This window comes from Cantharellus anzutake (assembly GCF_015039405.1).
Source record: "Cantharellus anzutake strain C23 chromosome Unknown EI90scaffold_15, whole genome shotgun sequence".
Classification (NCBI taxonomy): domain Eukaryota; kingdom Fungi; phylum Basidiomycota; class Agaricomycetes; order Cantharellales; family Hydnaceae; genus Cantharellus; species Cantharellus anzutake.
The window spans coordinates 724,347-742,861 of record NW_024066965.1 but is presented as its reverse complement, the minus strand read 5'-3'; the positions used below and the strand labels follow the sequence as shown (position 1 = coordinate 742,861).

The 18,515-nt window shown below is 50.4% G+C and overlaps 8 protein-coding genes across 8 annotated transcripts; 7 read left to right on the top strand and 1 right to left on the bottom strand.

Annotated features, from left to right (window-relative positions):
- Position 1: 1 nt before the first annotated feature.
- EI90DRAFT_3049875 (uncharacterized protein) lies at positions 2-5,027 on the top strand. Its single transcript, XM_039059723.1, has 4 exons — positions 2-666; positions 726-837; positions 894-1,305; positions 1,357-5,027. The coding sequence occupies exons 1-4, from the start codon at positions 329-331 to the stop codon at positions 4,698-4,700; spliced, it is 4,206 nt and encodes a 1,401-aa protein (XP_038918204.1). The 5' UTR covers positions 2-328; the 3' UTR covers positions 4,701-5,027.
- Positions 5,028-7,301: 2,274 nt separating this feature from the next.
- Positions 7,302-7,766, top strand: EI90DRAFT_453136 (uncharacterized protein). The gene has a single exon (XM_039067633.1). The coding sequence runs from the start codon at positions 7,442-7,444 to the stop codon at positions 7,676-7,678; it is 237 nt and encodes a 78-aa protein (XP_038918203.1). The 5' UTR covers positions 7,302-7,441; the 3' UTR covers positions 7,679-7,766.
- Positions 7,767-8,770: 1,004 nt separating this feature from the next.
- On the top strand, positions 8,771-9,753 carry EI90DRAFT_3049872 (uncharacterized protein). Its single transcript, XM_039059722.1, has 2 exons — positions 8,771-9,661; positions 9,724-9,753. The coding sequence occupies exon 1, from the start codon at positions 8,923-8,925 to the stop codon at positions 9,310-9,312; it is 390 nt and encodes a 129-aa protein (XP_038918202.1). The 5' UTR covers positions 8,771-8,922; the 3' UTR covers positions 9,313-9,661; positions 9,724-9,753.
- Positions 9,357-9,817, top strand: EI90DRAFT_3121131 (uncharacterized protein; the record flags this gene model as incomplete). The annotated part of the gene is made up of 3 exons (XM_039063372.1): positions 9,357-9,493; positions 9,560-9,661; positions 9,724-9,817. The coding sequence occupies 3 exons, from the start codon at positions 9,357-9,359 to the stop codon at positions 9,815-9,817; spliced, it is 333 nt and encodes a 110-aa protein (XP_038918201.1).
- A 282-nt stretch (positions 9,818-10,099) lies between these two features.
- On the top strand, positions 10,100-11,360 carry EI90DRAFT_3049869 (ribosomal protein L23/L15e core domain-containing protein). The gene is made up of 4 exons (XM_039059721.1): positions 10,100-10,481; positions 10,620-10,992; positions 11,059-11,128; positions 11,182-11,360. Exons 1-4 carry the CDS (start codon positions 10,445-10,447, stop codon positions 11,194-11,196), a joined length of 495 nt encoding a protein of 164 aa, XP_038918200.1. The 5' UTR covers positions 10,100-10,444; the 3' UTR covers positions 11,197-11,360.
- A 1,198-nt stretch (positions 11,361-12,558) lies between these two features.
- Positions 12,559-14,325, bottom strand: EI90DRAFT_3014946 (uncharacterized protein; the record flags this gene model as incomplete). The annotated part of the gene is made up of 2 exons (XM_039056841.1): positions 12,559-13,379; positions 13,473-14,325. The coding sequence occupies 2 exons, from the start codon at positions 14,323-14,325 to the stop codon at positions 12,559-12,561; spliced, it is 1,674 nt and encodes a 557-aa protein (XP_038918199.1).
- A 391-nt stretch (positions 14,326-14,716) lies between these two features.
- Positions 14,717-15,621, top strand: EI90DRAFT_3014945 (uncharacterized protein; the record flags this gene model as incomplete). Its single annotated transcript, XM_039056840.1, has 3 exons — positions 14,717-14,753; positions 14,812-14,933; positions 15,007-15,621. The coding sequence occupies 3 exons, from the start codon at positions 14,717-14,719 to the stop codon at positions 15,619-15,621; spliced, it is 774 nt and encodes a 257-aa protein (XP_038918198.1).
- Positions 15,622-16,501: 880 nt separating this feature from the next.
- Positions 16,502-16,910, top strand: EI90DRAFT_453265 (uncharacterized protein). The gene has a single exon (XM_039067634.1). The coding sequence runs from the start codon at positions 16,623-16,625 to the stop codon at positions 16,860-16,862; it is 240 nt and encodes a 79-aa protein (XP_038918197.1). The 5' UTR covers positions 16,502-16,622; the 3' UTR covers positions 16,863-16,910.
- The last annotated feature ends 1,605 nt before the right edge of the window (positions 16,911-18,515 follow it).

Below are 18,515 nucleotides of genomic sequence, written 5' to 3'. Positions count from 1 at the left end.
ACGGTGACTGACAGTAGTGAGCGCTTGTGTACCAATCTAGGGCATCAGCGTACACAGTGGGCTCCTGCAGTCCCGCAGCGGAACAGTTCCCAGTTTTCATATTGTCCACGCCTTGACAGGTGAAACGCAGATGAATTTGCTATCAAGCATATGTCAAACCCCGCCATCACTGCTTCGTACGTAACAATATACGTGTACGGGAATCAGCTTGCTTTGACGGCATTACCGCTATTACCCCTATAATTGTCTATAATTGACCGACTGAGGGCTCAAACGCTGCGAAATCACCCTCCGTACAATCAACCGCTCATTGACTTTTCCCTGCAGAATGTCGGACGAGAAATATTCTGAGGAAGCGCCGCCACCCTACGAGCATTCATCATCATCTCCGCCCGAAGTTATCTCTTCCACCGATAAGGGGACTTCGACACTTGGAGTCAAGGGGAAATTTCTCGATTTCCAGTCCTCCCTCGCTACACTCAGACAGACAATTCTCAAGAATTCTCAAGATGCAACACTCCAACCCGGGTTCTCTGCTATCCATGATGCCTGCGTCGCCCTTTGCGGAGAGCTTGATACTCATGCACGCCAGATACTCCAGATTGTCTCGAATTCGAACCTCCACCATGGAACGAGTGCATCTACAATGCTCGACGAAATTGTTTCGTTCGTATGATTGTTGGTGTTACTGAGGGTATCTTAGAGCTCACATGTTATGCGGGTAGATTGGTGAATCGGACCCAAGAAGATCTGAATCGCTCTCTGAAGGACTACCAAGCGTGCGATGCCCTTATAGAGTTCGAATCCTCAGGAAAACGTTGGTTGACATCTTGTCAGGTGAGCTGATAACGCCACTGTGGCAATATGATAATTCAACTCACGTATGTTCTCAGTCAACTTTCGACCTTTCGGCGGGCACACAATCCGCAGGTCCTAGCTCATCATCGAAAGGCAAGAACCGCGTGTCCTTTCGGTTCCTCTCCAGCCTTTTCCCCCGGCGACGGACCAACCCTCCTGCAGAGGTCGATGATTGGAACGATTACCTGGCCGAAAGTCTGCTCAAAGAAACAAATGAATTCCTTGAGAAGGGGAATTACGCATTAGCGGTTGAATGCGCTCGATCCGCTTCGGAAGCTGTGCAAGCTCGCCAATCCGCCACCCCTTCAACGAATAGGACCATCACCTACTTAAGGGCTCGCCAGCTCGAATGTTATGCTCTTTATCACCTCGGGATCTACAGTAAGGCGCACGAGATCGGTTCGGGGGTGTTGGAGAGTGAATGGACCAAGAACGAGCAACATTCTGGTATGTTGCATTGAGACCTTGAAAATGTTGCCACTCATTCCTTTCGTACAGAGTCTTTACGATGCCAGATGATCCTCCTTCACATCACCACCTCACTTTCTGCGGCGAAGCTTCCGCGCTCGTTTGAAGCCGTTTTACACGCTCGCTTAGCCCTCACCCTCTGCGACAACGTGCGGCGGGAGGAGAGCGGGCGACTTGGTCTCACATCTCGGGGTTTCTTTACCCTATGTTTGGCACACCTGGAGGGGGGGTTGAAAGTGGATGGCTTCGTCACATCACCGTATGGTGTGGTGACGAATGAAGGCCCGGTGCTGACTTATGCACACCTTGAAAACGCGAACTCCCCCCCAAGTCCTAAGGAACTTGTGTTTTCTTTACACGTGCAATCCCGATACAAATGGCATTCAGGGATGCTTGACGAGGCATTCGAACAATCCAAAAAACTCATGACTTTGATCTCCGATGATCAATTCAAGGACCCTGTCGCCTTGAATGGCGTTCACATCTCCTTACCTGACCTACTACTCGATCACTCGCGCATGTGTGCGGAATTATCACATTGGGATGATGCCATCCGCTACATAGACAAATCGATCGACCATTTAATCTGGTTGCATGAGCAGAATCGTGATTCATACTTCTTCCTCCAACAACTTGGCAATGCGCATGTTCGGAAAGCTAGCTATCGACGAAAGGCACATATCGGCCCTTCTGACATGGAGGAGACCTTGAAGATAGCTCAGCTTGGCGTTGAGACCTTAGAGAAATCGTTGGAGCTCACATACAGACTTCGGAGCGGATACGTAGCAACTCTGGCCTACCTTGTTCTTGCCAAGATGGAAGTGTCGAGAGTTGCAAGGTGTGCTAAGATGTATGGCGTTTCCTACGACAGTTTGATGGGGACGTCGGGGATGATAAGCGAGATCGTCAAGCTGAATGGGGCATTCGGCCAGCAGCCACGCTTCCCCTCAATTTCCTCCATTCTTCCTAATTCCAGAGCATTACTTGCCGAAATTTATCGTGATGCTTCGGAGGATGCCGCCTGTCAAAAGCAATGGGAGTTGAGCATCGAAGCGTCGCGTCTCTCTTGTGCTCAGTATAAATCTTTGGCTTATTCGGCGACACCTACGAAATTCCTTAGGGCAGGAGACGAGGATGTGTATCTTGATGCCAGCCGTGTTTTTGCCCAGCGCCTATATGCAGGAGGATCAAAGTGGCTTCGCAAGGCTTCCGCAGTCGCCATGGACGCCCTCAAGCATGAGAGACTGTCACGACGACGGAAATGGGCCCAAGGCGGAGAATGGAATCTTGCTCTCGTCCTATCGGATTGCATTGTCTACCTCGCTGCCAGTGGCCGATGGGCTACGGCAGTAGAACTCTCCGATGAGTTACTGTCGTTCGAAACCCCAATACCATCGGAGTATTGTAGGCGCCTCCATGCAGATTTCCTTCCTAGTCTCATGCAAGTTGTTCGTTGTCTCCAAGATTACCACGACTCCAGGGCGGTCCGGCTCGGTGAGATTTGCGCCGATTGGGCCAGAGTTTGCTCAGAGGATGAAGCCGACGCGCGGTCCGAGTCGTATCACCACCAGAGTTTGCATGCTAGGGCACTCAGAGCTCATGCATTGTGCTTCTCTCATTTTTCCAAGTGGGATGAGTGTGTCCGCACAGAACAAGCATCTTTCGACCTATGTGAACAGATGGAGAAGGAAGGTGTCGCCGTATATGATACACAGTATCTTCAAGAGCTGCGCCAACTTTCCGAAGCTTTGTGCGCGGCAAGGCGCCCTAGTGATGCGGTGATGCTTGCTGAACGAGGCATCCAAGTGGCGCACGGTTTGCTCAAGCGGAGCTCTGGCCAGCAGCAGGCCCGTGTGGAACTTGCTCTGTGCTACTCGACTCTGGCTGACTCCTCCATCCATCTAAGAGATTATCGAAAAGCGATTCTGGCGGAAGAGATGTCCCTGGAAGTGCTGCAAGGAGCTGGGGCCGAGCAGCTCAACTTACCCATACTTGCAGATATCACCGATTCTAAGAACATTACGCTAATCTCTGCACCAGAAGCGCAAGCGATGACCAGGGGGACTTTTGCCACGCTTTGTGCCGACCTTGCGAAGCTTCAGGATGTTCAATCGGGACACACAGAAACGCGTTCAAAGTATGGATCGATGGTAGCATTTTTGCTCCAAGCATGCACCGATGTCTCATATCCTCCCGGCTCTCTCGAATATTGCCGCATCCGCGCCGCGCAGTCGCCCAAAGAACACGGATTGGACTACCAGAAAAAGCTTGAATCCAGTGTGAAAGCTTTCAGTGACGTACGAGGTTACGAGAAAGCCCGGATGTTATGTGAGGAGTGGGTAGCTTTCACCCGGTCACAATTTCACGAATCCGACCTTGGATCCTTGTTGGCTCTCGCTCGTGCGCTGTACTGCTACCAGCGTATACTTGGAAAGCTTGAACAATACTCTCAAGCGATCTCAATCAACCACGAGGCCTGTGAGCACTTCATTAGTATCCACAAGCTATACCCAGAGGAAACATACAAGATTTTGGATTGTCACCGCAACGATGCGTGGTATAACCATCAGTTGTCCCAGGAACTGCAAGCACACGACGCAAGCGTCAAGGCCCTAGATCTCGCTCGCTCTTTATTCAAAGCCCATGACACGTGCCGGAATCGCGAAGCTCTTGGGCGATCACTATGCGACACCGCTGGATACTTGACCGTCCTGGACAGGCGAGAGGAGGCGACGACAGTGTACGAGGAGGCCGTGTCCGTGGTCCGGCCCATCGACCGCTCACCTACCGCCTCCGAGGAACTCTTAATCGTCAAGTGTATGCTAGCGGCGTTGGAGAGCCTCTACCGGCAAGAAACATTGGACAAAGCGCTCACATTAGGCCAAGAAATACTCGAGACGGGGCGATCATTGTACACGAAAGATCCGGACGGCTGCATTTCCGCCACATTGACTTTCCTCGGGATGTGTCAAGGTGACCCGGACAAACGAGGAGAGAGCATATCCTTTCTCGAGGAGGCGTTGGTGCTATCGGGTGGCATGGTAGACGAATCTCATCCCATCCTCGATTTCCTGCTCGGTTATGGCCATGCCAGTTTGGGGATTAACCTGATGGCGGCTGGTGAGCGTGAGCGGGGAATGACACACTGTGATGAAGTTCTACGGCTCAGCTATCGTGGGCCGGGTTGCCCCGGAACCAAATCTTGGAGGCGGACGGAGCTCGTTCTTGAATGTTTAGAAATGATTGCGAAGTTTCTTGCAGACGATTTAGATCTCTTCTACGAGGCGTCGCGTTTTCAAAGTCGCGCCGATGAGCTTAGGTCTGCAAGCGGGAGACGGAGGCTCGTCATGACATGGACTTTTTGGGAGGACTAGACTATCAGCCCACCCGCACTTTACATTCAGTGCAATGGCGGACTATTCTGGACGCTCAGCCCAATGATTTTGTATTTATAGCTTGTAACCCGTTTCCTTCTTTCCTTCCCATGCGTGACTCAGTGGCGTCTGGGCCACCCAGAGCGCGGGTCTGGATCACGGCGAGCAGACCCAAGGGCAAGCGGCAAACTGGTCACCTTGATGGCTCCGATTCCAGGTCAAGTTGCATGAGCGCCATACACACCTAGCTATTCCGACACCGCCTCCCTGACATGTCCGTGCGCGCTTTGTCCTTAGCACAGCCCCGTCATAGTAATAACATCCCTGATCATTTGGAATGTTCCTTTGAGGCGTTATCTTTAGTCCCTTGCGAACACAACCGCCGAGCTATCCCTATAACAGGCCAGCCAGAAGTTTCATGCTGAGCCAGTGCTGGGTTGTGAGCACGCCCCCACACTGCGCTCGCGGCCGCACCTGGAACCGCAAAAAGCACTTAAGCCTTGCACTATGCAACATCTGCATACGAAATGATGTTACTATAGGAGTGCGTAGATGCATCATGATTTGAACTAATACGTAGGTGCGACATGACTCAGTCACTGATCACAAAAATCCGACAGCTTCAGGAGCAAGGTCCCCTGCTCTGGAGCGCTCCTGGATGCTATAGCGCTTGAGAGCACTCAAGAGCACTTGTCGGGTTTTCCTGACGCGGCACGAGGCAGAGTCCTGCCATTGTTTGAACGGTTGGCTCGTCATCATATTGATCTAGAGGCGCTTGGCCGCCCCATGGCTGTAACGAGTCGGGCAATGCAATCTTAGCTCCACGATACAAGTTCGTCGATTACTGAGGAAACTAGAGCTGGAGGGACTTTTCCCATTCTGGGATATCGGAACGAACATGAACAATGGCCGCTTGGGGCAGCCTTGCTCAATGGACATTGAAAATGCCTGAGATGTTGTGTGGTTAAACTGGGCTAGGCAACGAGTGCAGTGCCAGGAGTACTCGCGTATGCAGTACTTGAAGAAAGTCTGGAAATCTATCACACAATAAGAGGAAAATTTCCCCCCATTGCTCCCTTCTGTGTATAAGTTCTGGAGTTGGCCGAATTGATGATTGTTTTATTCCAGATGACAGCCTCTATGACTTCGTAACAATATATAGAGCCTCTCTCTAGCGGGAAGAGCTTGTCGCGCTTGCATCATGCCTCATGCGCCAGGCCTACGGTTGCTTCTGCAGGTCACGGTCGCTGGAATCTGCAAGCATTTAATCCAGCGCTTGAGGCCGCTAGGGCTGAATTGAACACTACTTATTCCCGGAGAAACTAGAGAAATGAATTCTTCCGCTACTGGTTATGGCCCTGCGAATCTGGCAGGAGATCCCACATGCACATCACTGGTCAGACGCAACAAGCTCCCCTACTCACCTGTTGAATCCTTGTTTTCTTGTACGCTGTGGACCTTCCATTGAGTCCGTCGGACTATACATCTTGCGCACGGCATTTCCATGAAGGATTGCCGATGCTTCTACTTTTGCATCCATGTTGATGAACGCAGTCGAGGATGGCTTAAAAGCCACCTCGCGCGATTTTCTCTTTCCTCTCTCCTCAGTTCACATCTTTGGAACTGAGGTGAGACTTCCTTTCATCACTTGGAATATTGTCTAACGTGTATATATTCCTAGCGCTAATTCGCGACTAGTTCATATCTTCAATATCACCGAGGATAATATTCGCCCTGAAGTAAATCATCGAATGGGTTGAGAATCACTGTACACATCCACCAGTAGGAAAACTGAATGACCTAAATTCGAGATAAGCTTGTGCAGGTCAATGCTTTCATCAAGTTAGGGCCGCAAAGATGCCGCTTTCAGCGGCGGGCTGGATTCGTGGCGGCTTACTGGCGTGTGCGCAAACGGATCTGTAGAGATTAAAGCACACCATCCCTCGGCAGTGGCTAAGGCGTCAGGACTACTCATTTCTCCCGCTGGCCTGCTCAAACAGCAGCAAACTCCAATTTGCGCCATCTTCACATCTAGACATGATTGACACCAGCGCATGGACGGCTCAAGCCTGGCGCATGGCGGTGTCCATCAGCTAAGGAGCTCCGTGATGACGGGGTACACCCTTCACGCTATGGCTAACTTTCAAAACCCTCAGTTTGGACGTCTACGAAGCACTCAATGATTATTAGCTTTTATTCAAGAGGTTCCCTACAATGGATTGGGGAATTGATCGGGGTTACATTACTAACAGAAATGCCTCGGCGATGCCCAGTGACGTGTTTCCTAGAGGATTCCAATGAAGCTTCCGTCTTATGTGACTTGCGAGATCCGTATGAGTCGACCCGATGTGGAGAATATAAGCGCCCAATGCAGAAGACGAGGAGGCAGGAAAGCTATTCATATTGTCAGCATCTTCGGGGTGTGGAGTGGAAGAGGGAGAGGATGAGACAAGAGGACTGATGTTGTTATTTGAATCAACGAGGAGTGCTATCAGGTTAAAATATCTACACAATTAAAATGATTAATAAAAGCTCCTCGTGTTACGTCCTGCCGGTAGTTCAAAGCGTAGTGTCCAAAGCGAAAGGGTCATGTCCATTATCCAAAAAGACACAATTAAGTATCACGCATATTTTCGATTTAGGTCTATACATTTCATAACACGCATAGAATCATTTCTCGATGTTCCCTATAGTTAATTAGCCGCGGACCTTATTCTGATTTTTTGTCGCGCGCATCACACATGGTGGTTTTCCCGTGGGGAAGCACCTTCCTTTCTGGCTTTTGGATTTTGGCCATTCTCGCTGGCACGTTCTCCGGGCCCAGGGCCTCCGTTGTCGCACGCATTGAGTCGTGGTCAGCGGGAGAACAGCCCCAGATAACCAATCGTGTTCGGGCGCAACTCACACTATTCGTAACACAGAGGGCAGGAGGACAGGGAGGTGCGAATGAGGAGGCAGGAAGGGCACTGATTATTTAAGCTTTATGCAATGCGAACGTAGTGCAAAAACGAGAAACGTAACGTCACTACTTTGAGCGAAGTGGCAATTACGAGTGGCAAATAGAGCTAGAGCAAACGGCGACAATTTGGAACTCGGTTTTCCAACTTGCTCATTTACCGGTCGTAGATGCTCCTTAAATGATACCCGTACTCCCATGCGGCTCGAGAGTTATAGACCAGCTTTGTGTTTTCTCTGTAGTTGTCGTGTTAAGAGCTCTGACCTGGTACACTCGGGAAAAGCTGAGAATACAATGGACGAAACCTCCACCAGCGTCTCAGCGTCCTCGACTACATCAGGGTCTCCGGCTCCACGCCGCTCATCTTCGCTGGTCCGTCTAGTACGTCGCGTGAAGATCCATGCATATTATTTGCGTTTTCTTTCCACCTTTTTTGTTGTAACCGTATCCCCACGTTGGATCTCATTTCGAACCATTGGCCTCCGAGGATCGCCCGTTGTAGTTGAGGTGTGGCGTGAGAATCAATTTTTCAGCCAAAAGTTGGGAGAATTACAGTAGACATTAAGTGTGTATTGGACAGGGTACTCATCGAGGGTCGTAGTTGAGGTGCTCTGTGCAGAGGATTGAATATGGGTACGTGGATCCTATGGATTTGTACTGGATCCCGCCGAACCCAAACCCCTGAGAACAGCGTGAACTGCTTCCCCAGAGTTGCAGCATGCCTATATCTGTACTAAATGGCCCTTTGAATTTACGATATGGATATGGTACGGCTCATTGGTGGCATGGGTTAGAGATCGTGATCAAAGTTGCCTCGATACGGTAACGAGTCCACAGCGGCGCGATCTTATCAACCAACTTAAAGGACCTCGGAGCCTCTCAGACCAGGTCTCTACAGGTTATGAGATGTAAACCGTCAGACGGACAAGAAGCAACGGCATCAACGCCCGAAGATCGACAGGTTGAGTCTCTGGCTTAAAAATCAGTGATCACATGACCTGGATCAATCCACGGAAAGCTTCGACCGTTAACTCGACCCTCCAACTAGGCAGAACGAGTGCATTCACTGAAAGATAGCATCAGGGAGGAGGCATGGCGGACGTTGTACCGGTCTCTCATCCATGGATAGAAGCGCCCGCCTCTGGGTGAGTTCCACACCCCCTACTGCCATCCTTTGGCCGCAACCCGCCTCTCGCCACTCTGGCCCTCGCAATATTTAAATTTGTGATTGGGACCGTTTACCGTCACTTTCACAGGAGTACACCCATGAAGTGCGATGTGATAGGCTGTGAGCGTCAGTACAGCACACCTGACCAGCTAGATCGGCATTACCGACGCGCTCATGGGTCTCGTTCCACACCTGCTGGATCCCGAATGCCCCCTGGCTCATCCGCCAAAGTTCACCGTGAAGCGAATATTACAACACAAGCGCGCTTTGGGAGGGACACGGTTGACATGCAGAAGTTCTGTCAGGACAAGAAGGGGATGTGGTTGTGTGATGCACCTGGTTGTCCGAAGAAGTTCATTTGGAAGAGAGACCTGGCGAGACATCGGATGGTTCATGGTGGGCCGAGACACACGTGCGAGGGGTGTCAGGCCAAGTTTACACGAGTGGATGCATTGAATAGGCATGTTAAGGATACTTGTGGGAGGTAAGGGTTTTGGCTTGCATTATTTTTTATCGTGATGGGTCGTTGAGGATGGTGACGATTGTGGTGACGGTTTTTGGGCTTTGTTTCTCAATTAGGTCGAAAATCCCGGGACGGAAAAAGGCGAAGAAGGCGGAGGAAGCGGCGAAATTGGGTAAGGTGAAGGCTGAGAAATCGTCAGACGAAAAGTGAGTTATGATAAGCGAGGAGATTCTCGCTGCCGGGCTGGCAAATCAGCTAAGCGCCGATTCCAGTGACTCCGATACTCTCGACCCTGCATCACGAAGTGGATCATCAACAGCGAAGGACGCCCCTTTCACCATCGTTCCGGACCCATCAGGTGTGCCAAAAGAAGAGTGAGGATCGTCAATGCTTGGCCGCCTCCATTGCTCAAGGCGAACACTAACCTATTCTACAGATCCGAAGATAACCCATGGGATGTCACGAAGATTAGGAATATGCGAGAAGCACCTTTTGTCACTATCTCACGGCCTACGCTTGTTGTCGTATGAAACGTATGAAGGTTTATGCTCAGGATGGAATCATATATGGACGCTTGTTATAACAGGGACCTTGATTTGTTGTTCCAGGAACTGTTCTGTTTTCCTCTTTTATTTTGCATGTTTTATCATCACTCATCGCTCGGTCAACCTCGCCCACCGACCAAGCTAGTATCTAGGGGCGTAATAATATTTTTGCACGTTATGGCCTGCGAAATTGAAAGAGCTATTGATGGGCATGCAAACGGATTCCTGGGTCTGTGCGCGAGAGATGGAACTGAATTGGAGGGTCATGTGACGTGTAGGCCCGAATTTGCCGGTTCCCCCATCTACTTTCATCCCTTCTTTCAAGGTGAGAATCATGTCTTTGTGGGCTTGAAATGCCACTGGATACGTCTGGGCCCATGTTGGTATGCTGTTTGAGCCATTTGAACGGCTTGAATCGATGGGAAAATGCTGGATGCGTGGTTGAAAGTTTGGATGTAATTGTGCATCGCTGAACTCGAATCAGCCAGAACTTCGTGTTCCTCGACTGTCGTTGTCCCTCCGTTTATTCTGGACTCATTGTGGCTGCTTTTTCATGATTTGGAATTTGAGTGCTCAAACTTGGCATTATTCTTAGGCTCGCTGTACTTCAAAATGCCACCAAAGGCTACGGAGAAGGTTGACTCAAAACGTAGGTCCTTTCAATGTGCGAGTTATATCATCTAATTCTTTCGTCACCTTTCCTGGATACTTTTTACCTCGACATTCAACATCATGTTTTTCTACTGTGTCACTTGAATAATGGCCCTTCCTGATTCCTTCCACATAGCGGACGCCGCTCCCAAGGATACTAGTGGGGGCGATGAGACAACAAAAGCTCTTCTTACCAGGAAAGCCGCCCTCAAAGGAGTCAACTCGCATGGGTGGCGCAAGATCTACACCACGCCGAGATTCCGTCGTCCAAAGACACTCCGCTTGCCTCGTGAGCCTCGGTACCCTCGCAAGGCTATTCCCTCCTTCCCCAAGATGCTGGAGTATAGCACTCTCCGTTACCCTCTTAACACTGAGAGTGCTATGAAGCAGATTGAGGACCATAACACGTTGGTCTTTATCGTTGATCTGAAGGCGACAAAGCCGCAGATTGGGAAGGCGATCAAGAAGTTGTATGGTGTTCAACCACTGAAAGTAAACACTTTGATTCGGTCAGTTGGATGGTTTGCAGCGCGTATGTGTTCCACATATGCTGACTTGAAAGTTGTGGTTGCTAGTCCTGACGGCAAGAAGAAGGCTTACGTTCGCCTGACACAAGATTACGATGCATTGGAGGTTGCGAACAAGGTGTGTCCCACCCTCTTCTCGAGTTTTTTCACTGCTATATCGCCTATCTTTAGATTGGGTTCATCTAAACCGACAGGCGCAACGTACTCGTCATATACTCCCTTTATCGTGTCTCCATCGCAACAATCTTTCCATTCGCTTACCCTCTCTGCTACCTCTGCAATGCTTTGTCATAGTATGCATTATTGTCATTACGCATTATGTTGCCTATTCCATTTCCCTCGCTTCTCTGCACTGCGTGCCAATGAAAAAATTCAGATTAACAAGTACCTTGCAAGCTCGACCAACCTGATCACCCCAAATGTGTCTGCTGCTTGTTGATGATATCTATCTGAAGGAGCTATGTCAACGGTAATATGTAGCATTAATGTTTGGAGGCTGTCTCCATCAAATGATGAACGTACGCGCGTTGTGACCAATTAATTTGATGAATGATGCATTCACGTGTCTACCCTTTCAATGGGATTCAATCGGAGAGTTCCGGGGGTGATGAGCTGGTCGCCATTCCTTTCAACTGCAACTCAACAGTCCCTCTACATTCGTTTCTGAATCGTTCTCTTCTTCGACGTTCCCTTTATACGAACTAGCGCTTGGAACGTCTTCCTCTCATTCTCGAAAGAGGGAGTCAAGCGCAGGTTCCGGCTGCTCGCCTAGAAGTTGTTTTTCTTCCATACCCGTCATAACGACTGTGGGAGCAACGCTGGACAAAGCCTGGAGGTCTCCATCGCCACTGTTCTTAAGGTCGTCTTAGGGTCTGCTGGTCCTCTTTTACGCCCACTTGTCCCTCCTTTTAACGTTTGCAAAAAAATAACTGACCCACTGCCGCACAAGACCCGTTGGGGTCATTCCTCTGCGCAGTCATTTTATTTTGGTATCGGCAAAAATTAATTCACTCCTCCCATCGGTCCAGAGTAACAACGGAAACTATGCTCTCAACAATGACTAGATATTTGTTCTTCTTCCTTCTCTCTGCGTCTCTTCTCGTTGCTGCGCTTGGACATGATAACATGGCCAACTCTTCCGTGCGTCGTTCGCACCGTCAACACCGTGAAGCATCTAGTCGAGCGGATCGATCCAGACGGAATAACGGTGATGCTGTTAAGGAAGCCTTACTGCGTAAGAGAGATTTGCTCGGTGGCGTGGGTGCGTAGCCTGTTCCTTCTGTTCAGTCGCATCGCCGTCCCTCTGTATTTCCGGTCGCATTTTGACCGCCGATTCGCTTTGATCCAAGTTGTTCCACGGTTTACTGACGCATTCCTTGACCGGCGCGCAATAGGGGATTTGACCTCGTCTTTGTTGGGTCACGGACAGTCTTCTACATCTACCCCCAGTCCTACCACTACTACACCTTCGAGTTCGCCCGCTAGCACGACCTCACACACTGAATGTGGGGGACTCATATCCTGTTTGACGAGTGCTTTGCTCCCTGGTCATGGTGATACAACCACCACCAGTACAACCTCCCATGAGGCCGTCTCTACAACTCCGACTACCACGACCAGTTCAACGACACCGACAACTAGCACGACCTCGTCGGAAAGTTCTGATTGTGGAGGGCTGATCCCGTGTTTGACAAGCGTTTTACTTCCCCATCCCACCACTACGTCCTCTAGTGAGCCTGCCTCTCCGCCCACCAGCTCAGGTGCACCGCCTGCGAGTACAACGAGTTCCGGATGTGGAGGATTAGTGCCTTGTTTGACGAGCATTTTGCTTCCCAATCCCGGTATCAGCACCACTACGTCCTCCAGTGAGCCTGCCCCTCCAACCACCAGTTCAGATGTGCCGCCGGCAAGTACGACATCCACACCAAGTTCCGGGTGTGGAGGATTAGTGCCTTGTTTGACGAGCCTGTTGCTCCCCGGTCCTAGTACCACTACCCCTTCCTTCAGTAATAGTGTCCCCACCACGAGTCCAGCCTTACCACCCCCAAGTCTGACGTCCACAACGAATTCCGGGTGCGGAGGATTAATCCCTTGTTTGACGAGCGTTTTGCTTCCCAATCCCGGTTCTACTACCACCCCGTCCTCTAGTGAACCTGCCTCTCCAACTACCACCTTAGATGTGCCACTTGCAAGTGCGACGTCGAGTCCCGGGTGTGGGGGATTAATCCCTTGTTTGACGAGCATTTTGCTTCCCAATCCCAGTTCTACCACCCCGTTCTCTAGTGAGCCTGCCTCTCCAACTACCAGTTCAGATGTACCGCCTGCAAGTGCGACGTCCACAACGAGTTCCGGGTGTGGAGGATTAATCCCTTGTTTGACGAGCGTTTTGCTTCCTCATCCCGATACTACGTCCTCTAGTGAGCCTGCCTCTCCAACCACTAGTTCAGATGTGCCGCCTGCACGTGCAACGTCCACAACAAGTTCCGAGTGTGGAGGATTAATCCCTTGTTTGACGAGCGTTTTGCTTCCCCATCTCAGTACTACGTCCTCTAGTGAGCCTGCCTCTCCAACCACTAGTTCAGATGTGCCGCCTGCGCGTGCAACGTCCACAACAAGTTCCGAGTGTGGAGGATTAATACCTTGTTTGACAAGCGTTTTGCTTCCGCATCCCAGTACCACTACTCCCACCAGTGAAAGTGCCCCTGCTACCACGAGTTCGGACTTACCACCTCCAAGTCCGACGTCCACAACGAGTCCAAGGTGTGGAGGATCAATACCTTGTTTGACGAGCGTTTTGCTTCCGCATCCCAGTACTACGTCCTCCAGTGAACCTGCCTCTCGTTCAGATATGCCGCCTGCACATGCAACGTCCACATCAAGTTCCGAGTGCGGAGGATTAGTCCCTTGCCTGACGAGCGTTTGGCTTCCCCATCCCAGTACTACGTCCTCTAGTGGGCTTGCCTCTCCAACCACTGGTTCAGATTTGCCGCCGACACATGCAACATCCACATCAAGTTCCGAGTGCGGAGGATCAATCCCTTGTTTGACGAGCGTTTTGCTTCCCCATCCCAGTACCACCACTCCTTCCACTGATCCCGCTACTACCAACACTCCTACGTCGACACCCCATAGAACCTCGGACACCCCTGCCAGTACAATGCCTAGTAGAAGTTCTACTGCCAGTGCTCCAATGTCGACACCCAGTGAATCATCGGGCGCCCCGTTCAGTAGCTCATCCTCACCCAGCCAGACCAGTCTTACGAGGACTACCGGTATAACAACTACTGTTGCTTCACCGAGCCGCTCCAGCACCATTCCTTCGACGAGCACCTCCAGTGCTCATTCTTCACCATCTACCACAACAGGGTTCACTACGAGTACAACCTCGTACACCATCCCATCTCAGTACAGCTACGTTACGGACCCCTCACTCCTCGTCACTTCGGTGTCCAAGACGTCCATCTCCCATACGATCACAAACCCGGATCAAGCGCCGACGACAATTAGCATACCAAGCACGACGCTTGGGGGCACACCTACTTTCCCGGACAACATTCCGACGATGATCCTCCCCGTTCCTACCCTGGATACTACCGACCCTACATTGGCGAAGGAGTACACACTTTGTAGTTTGTTGTTCCAGGACGCTTTGAACTGGGTATTTGTTTGGGAGAATACTGTGACCCAGGGGCAAATATTTGCCTATATGCCGACTGTCATCCAGAACGCGCTAGGAATTACTGGTGCGTATTGTTTAAGGGCGTAACGTGAGACCACTGATGATTGTTCGTGGGCCAATAGCTGACAGAATTAAGACTTACGCACTAGAGGCCTATGCTCCTGCTGGCTTCACTGGTGATCCATCACAGTTGCTGACACTGTATTTGGTGTTTCTACCTACTGAAGACGTTTCCACACTGGCTGTGAGTCCTTTTTCAGACAAGATTCTTAGGCTCAGTCATGCTCATTTATGTTCCTGTTTAAACTTTCATTTAGTCATATATCAAACAGTTGAACTCCCCGTGGTACAAAGGGTCAATTGGTATTCCTGGTCAACTCGCGAACCTCATCATACCATCGTACCCCCTGTTGTCTGTACCCCCGCCAAGTCCCGGGCGTGACGGCTCAGGAGGTGCGGGTTCCGGTGGTGGGAATGGACGTCGAAATGCCATTATTGGCGTGTGTGCAGCATTTGGTGGTCTCGCGCTACTCATTCTCGTCTGGTGGTGCGCTCGAGCGTATCGTAGATCGCGTGAACATGGACATATACAGCTCGATGGCTCTACTCAGGGTGAGGATGACTTGCATGTCGTTTCTGCTGGAGGGACGAGCCCGCGAGCCACGACAGCGGCTCGATCGCATAGTTCGCCCTCGATGCTGCAACTCAGCCCGAATGGTATCGAGAGGCCCGTGGCGGCACCTGTGGGTGGGGAAGATGGCAGGAGAAGGAGTTTCTTCTATGCAGAGGATGAGCTGAGAGGGTTTGATGATGGCTCCAGGGATGAGGATATGGTTTATGTTCATCGACAACCCAGTTCGGGGAGGAGGGTACCGATTACCCCTGCTGCTATCTCGGCGCCCATTCTGCGCGAGAGCAGCTTGAATTGGTAGTTGAACCCCCCTGACCCCGTTTCTTTCTCCTATTCCCTAAGCCTGCTGTTCGCTACCTGATACGATTGATCATGCTCGCCATCTGTTTACTCCGCGTATCTCCCCCTCATGCCCCTTTTCTCTCGCCCTGCATACGAATCCACTTTCCAGTTTTCATTCTAACCACTCAACCCTAATTGATCGTCGCCTCCCCGCTGCTGCTGCTGCTCTCCCTTTTTCCTGGCAAACTCCCCCCATTAGCATTTTTTTTGGCAATCCCTGCAATTTCACCGCCGTCCCCGCCCCTCTCCCTTTTGTTATCATCACTGCTTTCTTGCCTTCCCAACGTCACTCCTTGCATTACCATTTTTCTTTTTCTCTTATCCGTCCATTGTTTTAATACGGGAGAGTACCTGTTCTTCGTACGTACGACCTTGTGAAACTCTGACCGGTTTAGGTTGATAAATATTTATTCTTCTTCAATATCATGTTTCTTTGTTTCTTTCTTCTTTTCTTTTTCTTTTCCTTTGATTAAGGATATCACCGTTCATGCCTCAGTCCCTTACGTTGACGAGGCTTGTTATTTCTTCGTCTATGATATACCTTTCTTTCCACGCTCTTCGTTCGAAGGAGATATTCACTTATGAATCTCTCTTTCCCTGGATGCCACGCAGGTCGTCGGTGGTATGCAGCATACTTGGCTTTCTTGCTAGTCGGCTGAAGCGCATCGTTGTTGCCTGTCCAACTTGCATGTCGTTATTGCTCTTGGGGTTGTTTTAGATTTTTTGCCCTCCGTTTTTTTAATCCTATTCCTATAAAGTTGAGTCAGAAGGGGCTCGTGCCTGCCTCGAGGAGAATTATACTATTTGGCAGTCATTGAGCACGACGGACAGCGGTATATAGCCTACCTTAGACTCCGCCACGTCAGCGACATTCACATTCTGGAAATTTTATCTTGTTTACTAAACGGGTTGAGCGGCGGACAAGCAGGATATGCTGTGCGGAAATACCAGTCACACAAAATGATTCTTAGTTACAAAAAATATGTTCTACTGTACCTGATCTCTGCCATCATCTCCCACGTCGCTCTTTTTTTTTTTTCAAAAACGCTGGCCACCCCCCATTTTTCTGAAACTTCCCAGAAATATGTTTTATTTCAAAGCAGAATTTTAATTTGGGAGGATGTTTACACACGTCTTGTTGAGGTGCGGCGATCTACCATCCCAAACGTAGTCTCAAGATGCCTTTCGGTTTTCTCATGAGGGTGGAGCACTGAATGATAGATCGAGCGCAGTGCAGTTGCATATGGGCAACATGAAATCATCGAACATAGACTAAGAGAAAAGTTGTCGTTGCCCATCCAATTCTTAACCAATCTCCGTGATGGTATCCATGTATGTATGTTAAAAAAAAACCAATATTTAAAGAGCATATATCCCAGATGGAACAATTTCGAAAATACGAAGCAGACAGAGGCCGTTCTCAAGGCCCAATTTCCCACGGCTTGAGTCTTGTTTCCGCAACTGTTAGTAACGACTGCATGCGAACCCGAGAGGTTCATTCAGTGTTTAGCTATGATTGGTCAAGGGACTCGAGGGGTCAGGCTACCGGAAGGGACGAAGGCTCATGCACCTTGATACATTGGAACAGAACATACTAGGACTACAATTGCTCAAGAAGGAACATGCAACACCACGTGTATGCATGCGCTGGTAAATCGCCTCCCCCCTGATGCCCGTTTGTCGGGAACCCGGAGCTCACTGCTCCACTCAAAGCCACAAGGAATCGTCGGCGCTCTGGTGGTTGGGATTGGCTGCCTTCTGCCTCTTCATTTCCTTTCGTGCCTTTGAGCCATTCAGGAGCAATGGCCGGCGTCCTCACAAATCTTCCATCAATGAGAGCTGAAGCTGACGCGCGTTGGCATGTGGTGAAGGCATCAGTAGCATAATAACACCAAGACTCTGGAGGGATCGTGTCAAAGTGACGCTGGAAGAATGGCAGCTAGCCAACATCGGAGTTGGACATTTTCATCTATCACCGGCAGTGCCGTCTGAGTCGATCAAGTGACTTGGCGAAATTCTTGAGTGATCGAACCAAGCTTAGGGTGTATGAACGACAACCAGTTGGCGACAGGGCCTACACCCCCCACCCACCGAGAGTGCCTCAAAATGTCGTGACTTCGTGGAGGGACTCATCAAGATTCTCAAGCAATTCAGCCGAATGTGGGTATATGGCATCGGATGAACAGCAACCGGCTGGCAGCCTAATCGGAGTCACCAAGAGAGCTTCGGAATAGAGTCCGAGATTGTCAGCGAGATGACGGAGCGATAACGCCAAATCCGAGGTGTATGATGTCGGTCGAGGGGCAGCCAGCCGGCGAGTTCGACACTTTCTGTGATCGATTTCTGTAACCGGGAGAGCGCGGCGGGATGCCTCCCGAGACTGGCGTATGACACGTTAAGTCACGCAGAGTGCATCGGGAGTCGTCCAAGATCGGAGAACAGCTTCGAGTGATCCACCCAATTCCCAGGTGCATGATGCCGGATGAACGGAGAGGGGTTGGTGCCAACCTTCTTCACGCACCAGGAGCGTCTCAGAGTGCTGTCTGAGTTGGCGAAGTCGTGTGCCGTGATTCATGAGCGTTCCAGTCAAATATCTTGTGTATGAATGACGGAAAATTTACTGGGAAAGTTCGACACATCACTGTGATCTCTTCAGAATACCGTCGGGACTGAAGCAGAGAGTGAAGACCCACTCAGCGATGAGAGTTAAATTTGGAGTATATGATGTGAGGTCCAGCTGGCGACAGAGCTTGACGCTCACTGGGAGCCCTTCACAATAGTGCCCAAGCGTGTGGTACGGCCCAGAAAGGCACCGGAACGGCTGAGCCAAATCTGGTCTGTAGGATGGAATGA

Bases quoted from the DNA above. Each gene is read 5' to 3' on its own strand.
- EI90DRAFT_3049875 (XM_039059723.1), top strand. From the start codon at position 329: ATGTCGGACGAGAAATATTCTGAGGAAGCGCCGCCACCCTACGAGCAT. The intron at 667-725 runs GTTCGTATGATT...TTATGCGGGTAG, and splicing joins ATGCTCGACGAAATTGTTTC to ATTGGTGAATCGGACCCAAG. The intron at 838-893 runs GTGAGCTGATAA...GTATGTTCTCAG, and splicing joins GTTGGTTGACATCTTGTCAG to TCAACTTTCGACCTTTCGGC.
- EI90DRAFT_453136 (XM_039067633.1), top strand. From the start codon at position 7,442: ATGGTGGTTTTCCCGTGGGGAAGCACCTTCCTTTCTGGCTTTTGGATT.
- EI90DRAFT_3049872 (XM_039059722.1), top strand. From the start codon at position 8,923: ATGAAGTGCGATGTGATAGGCTGTGAGCGTCAGTACAGCACACCTGAC.
- EI90DRAFT_3049869 (XM_039059721.1), top strand. From the start codon at position 10,445: ATGCCACCAAAGGCTACGGAGAAGGTTGACTCAAAAC. The intron at 10,482-10,619 runs GTAGGTCCTTTC...CCTTCCACATAG, and splicing joins GGAGAAGGTTGACTCAAAAC to CGGACGCCGCTCCCAAGGAT. The intron at 10,993-11,058 runs GTCAGTTGGATG...TGTGGTTGCTAG, and splicing joins AAAGTAAACACTTTGATTCG to TCCTGACGGCAAGAAGAAGG.
- EI90DRAFT_453265 (XM_039067634.1), top strand. From the start codon at position 16,623: ATGATTCTTAGTTACAAAAAATATGTTCTACTGTACCTGATCTCTGCC.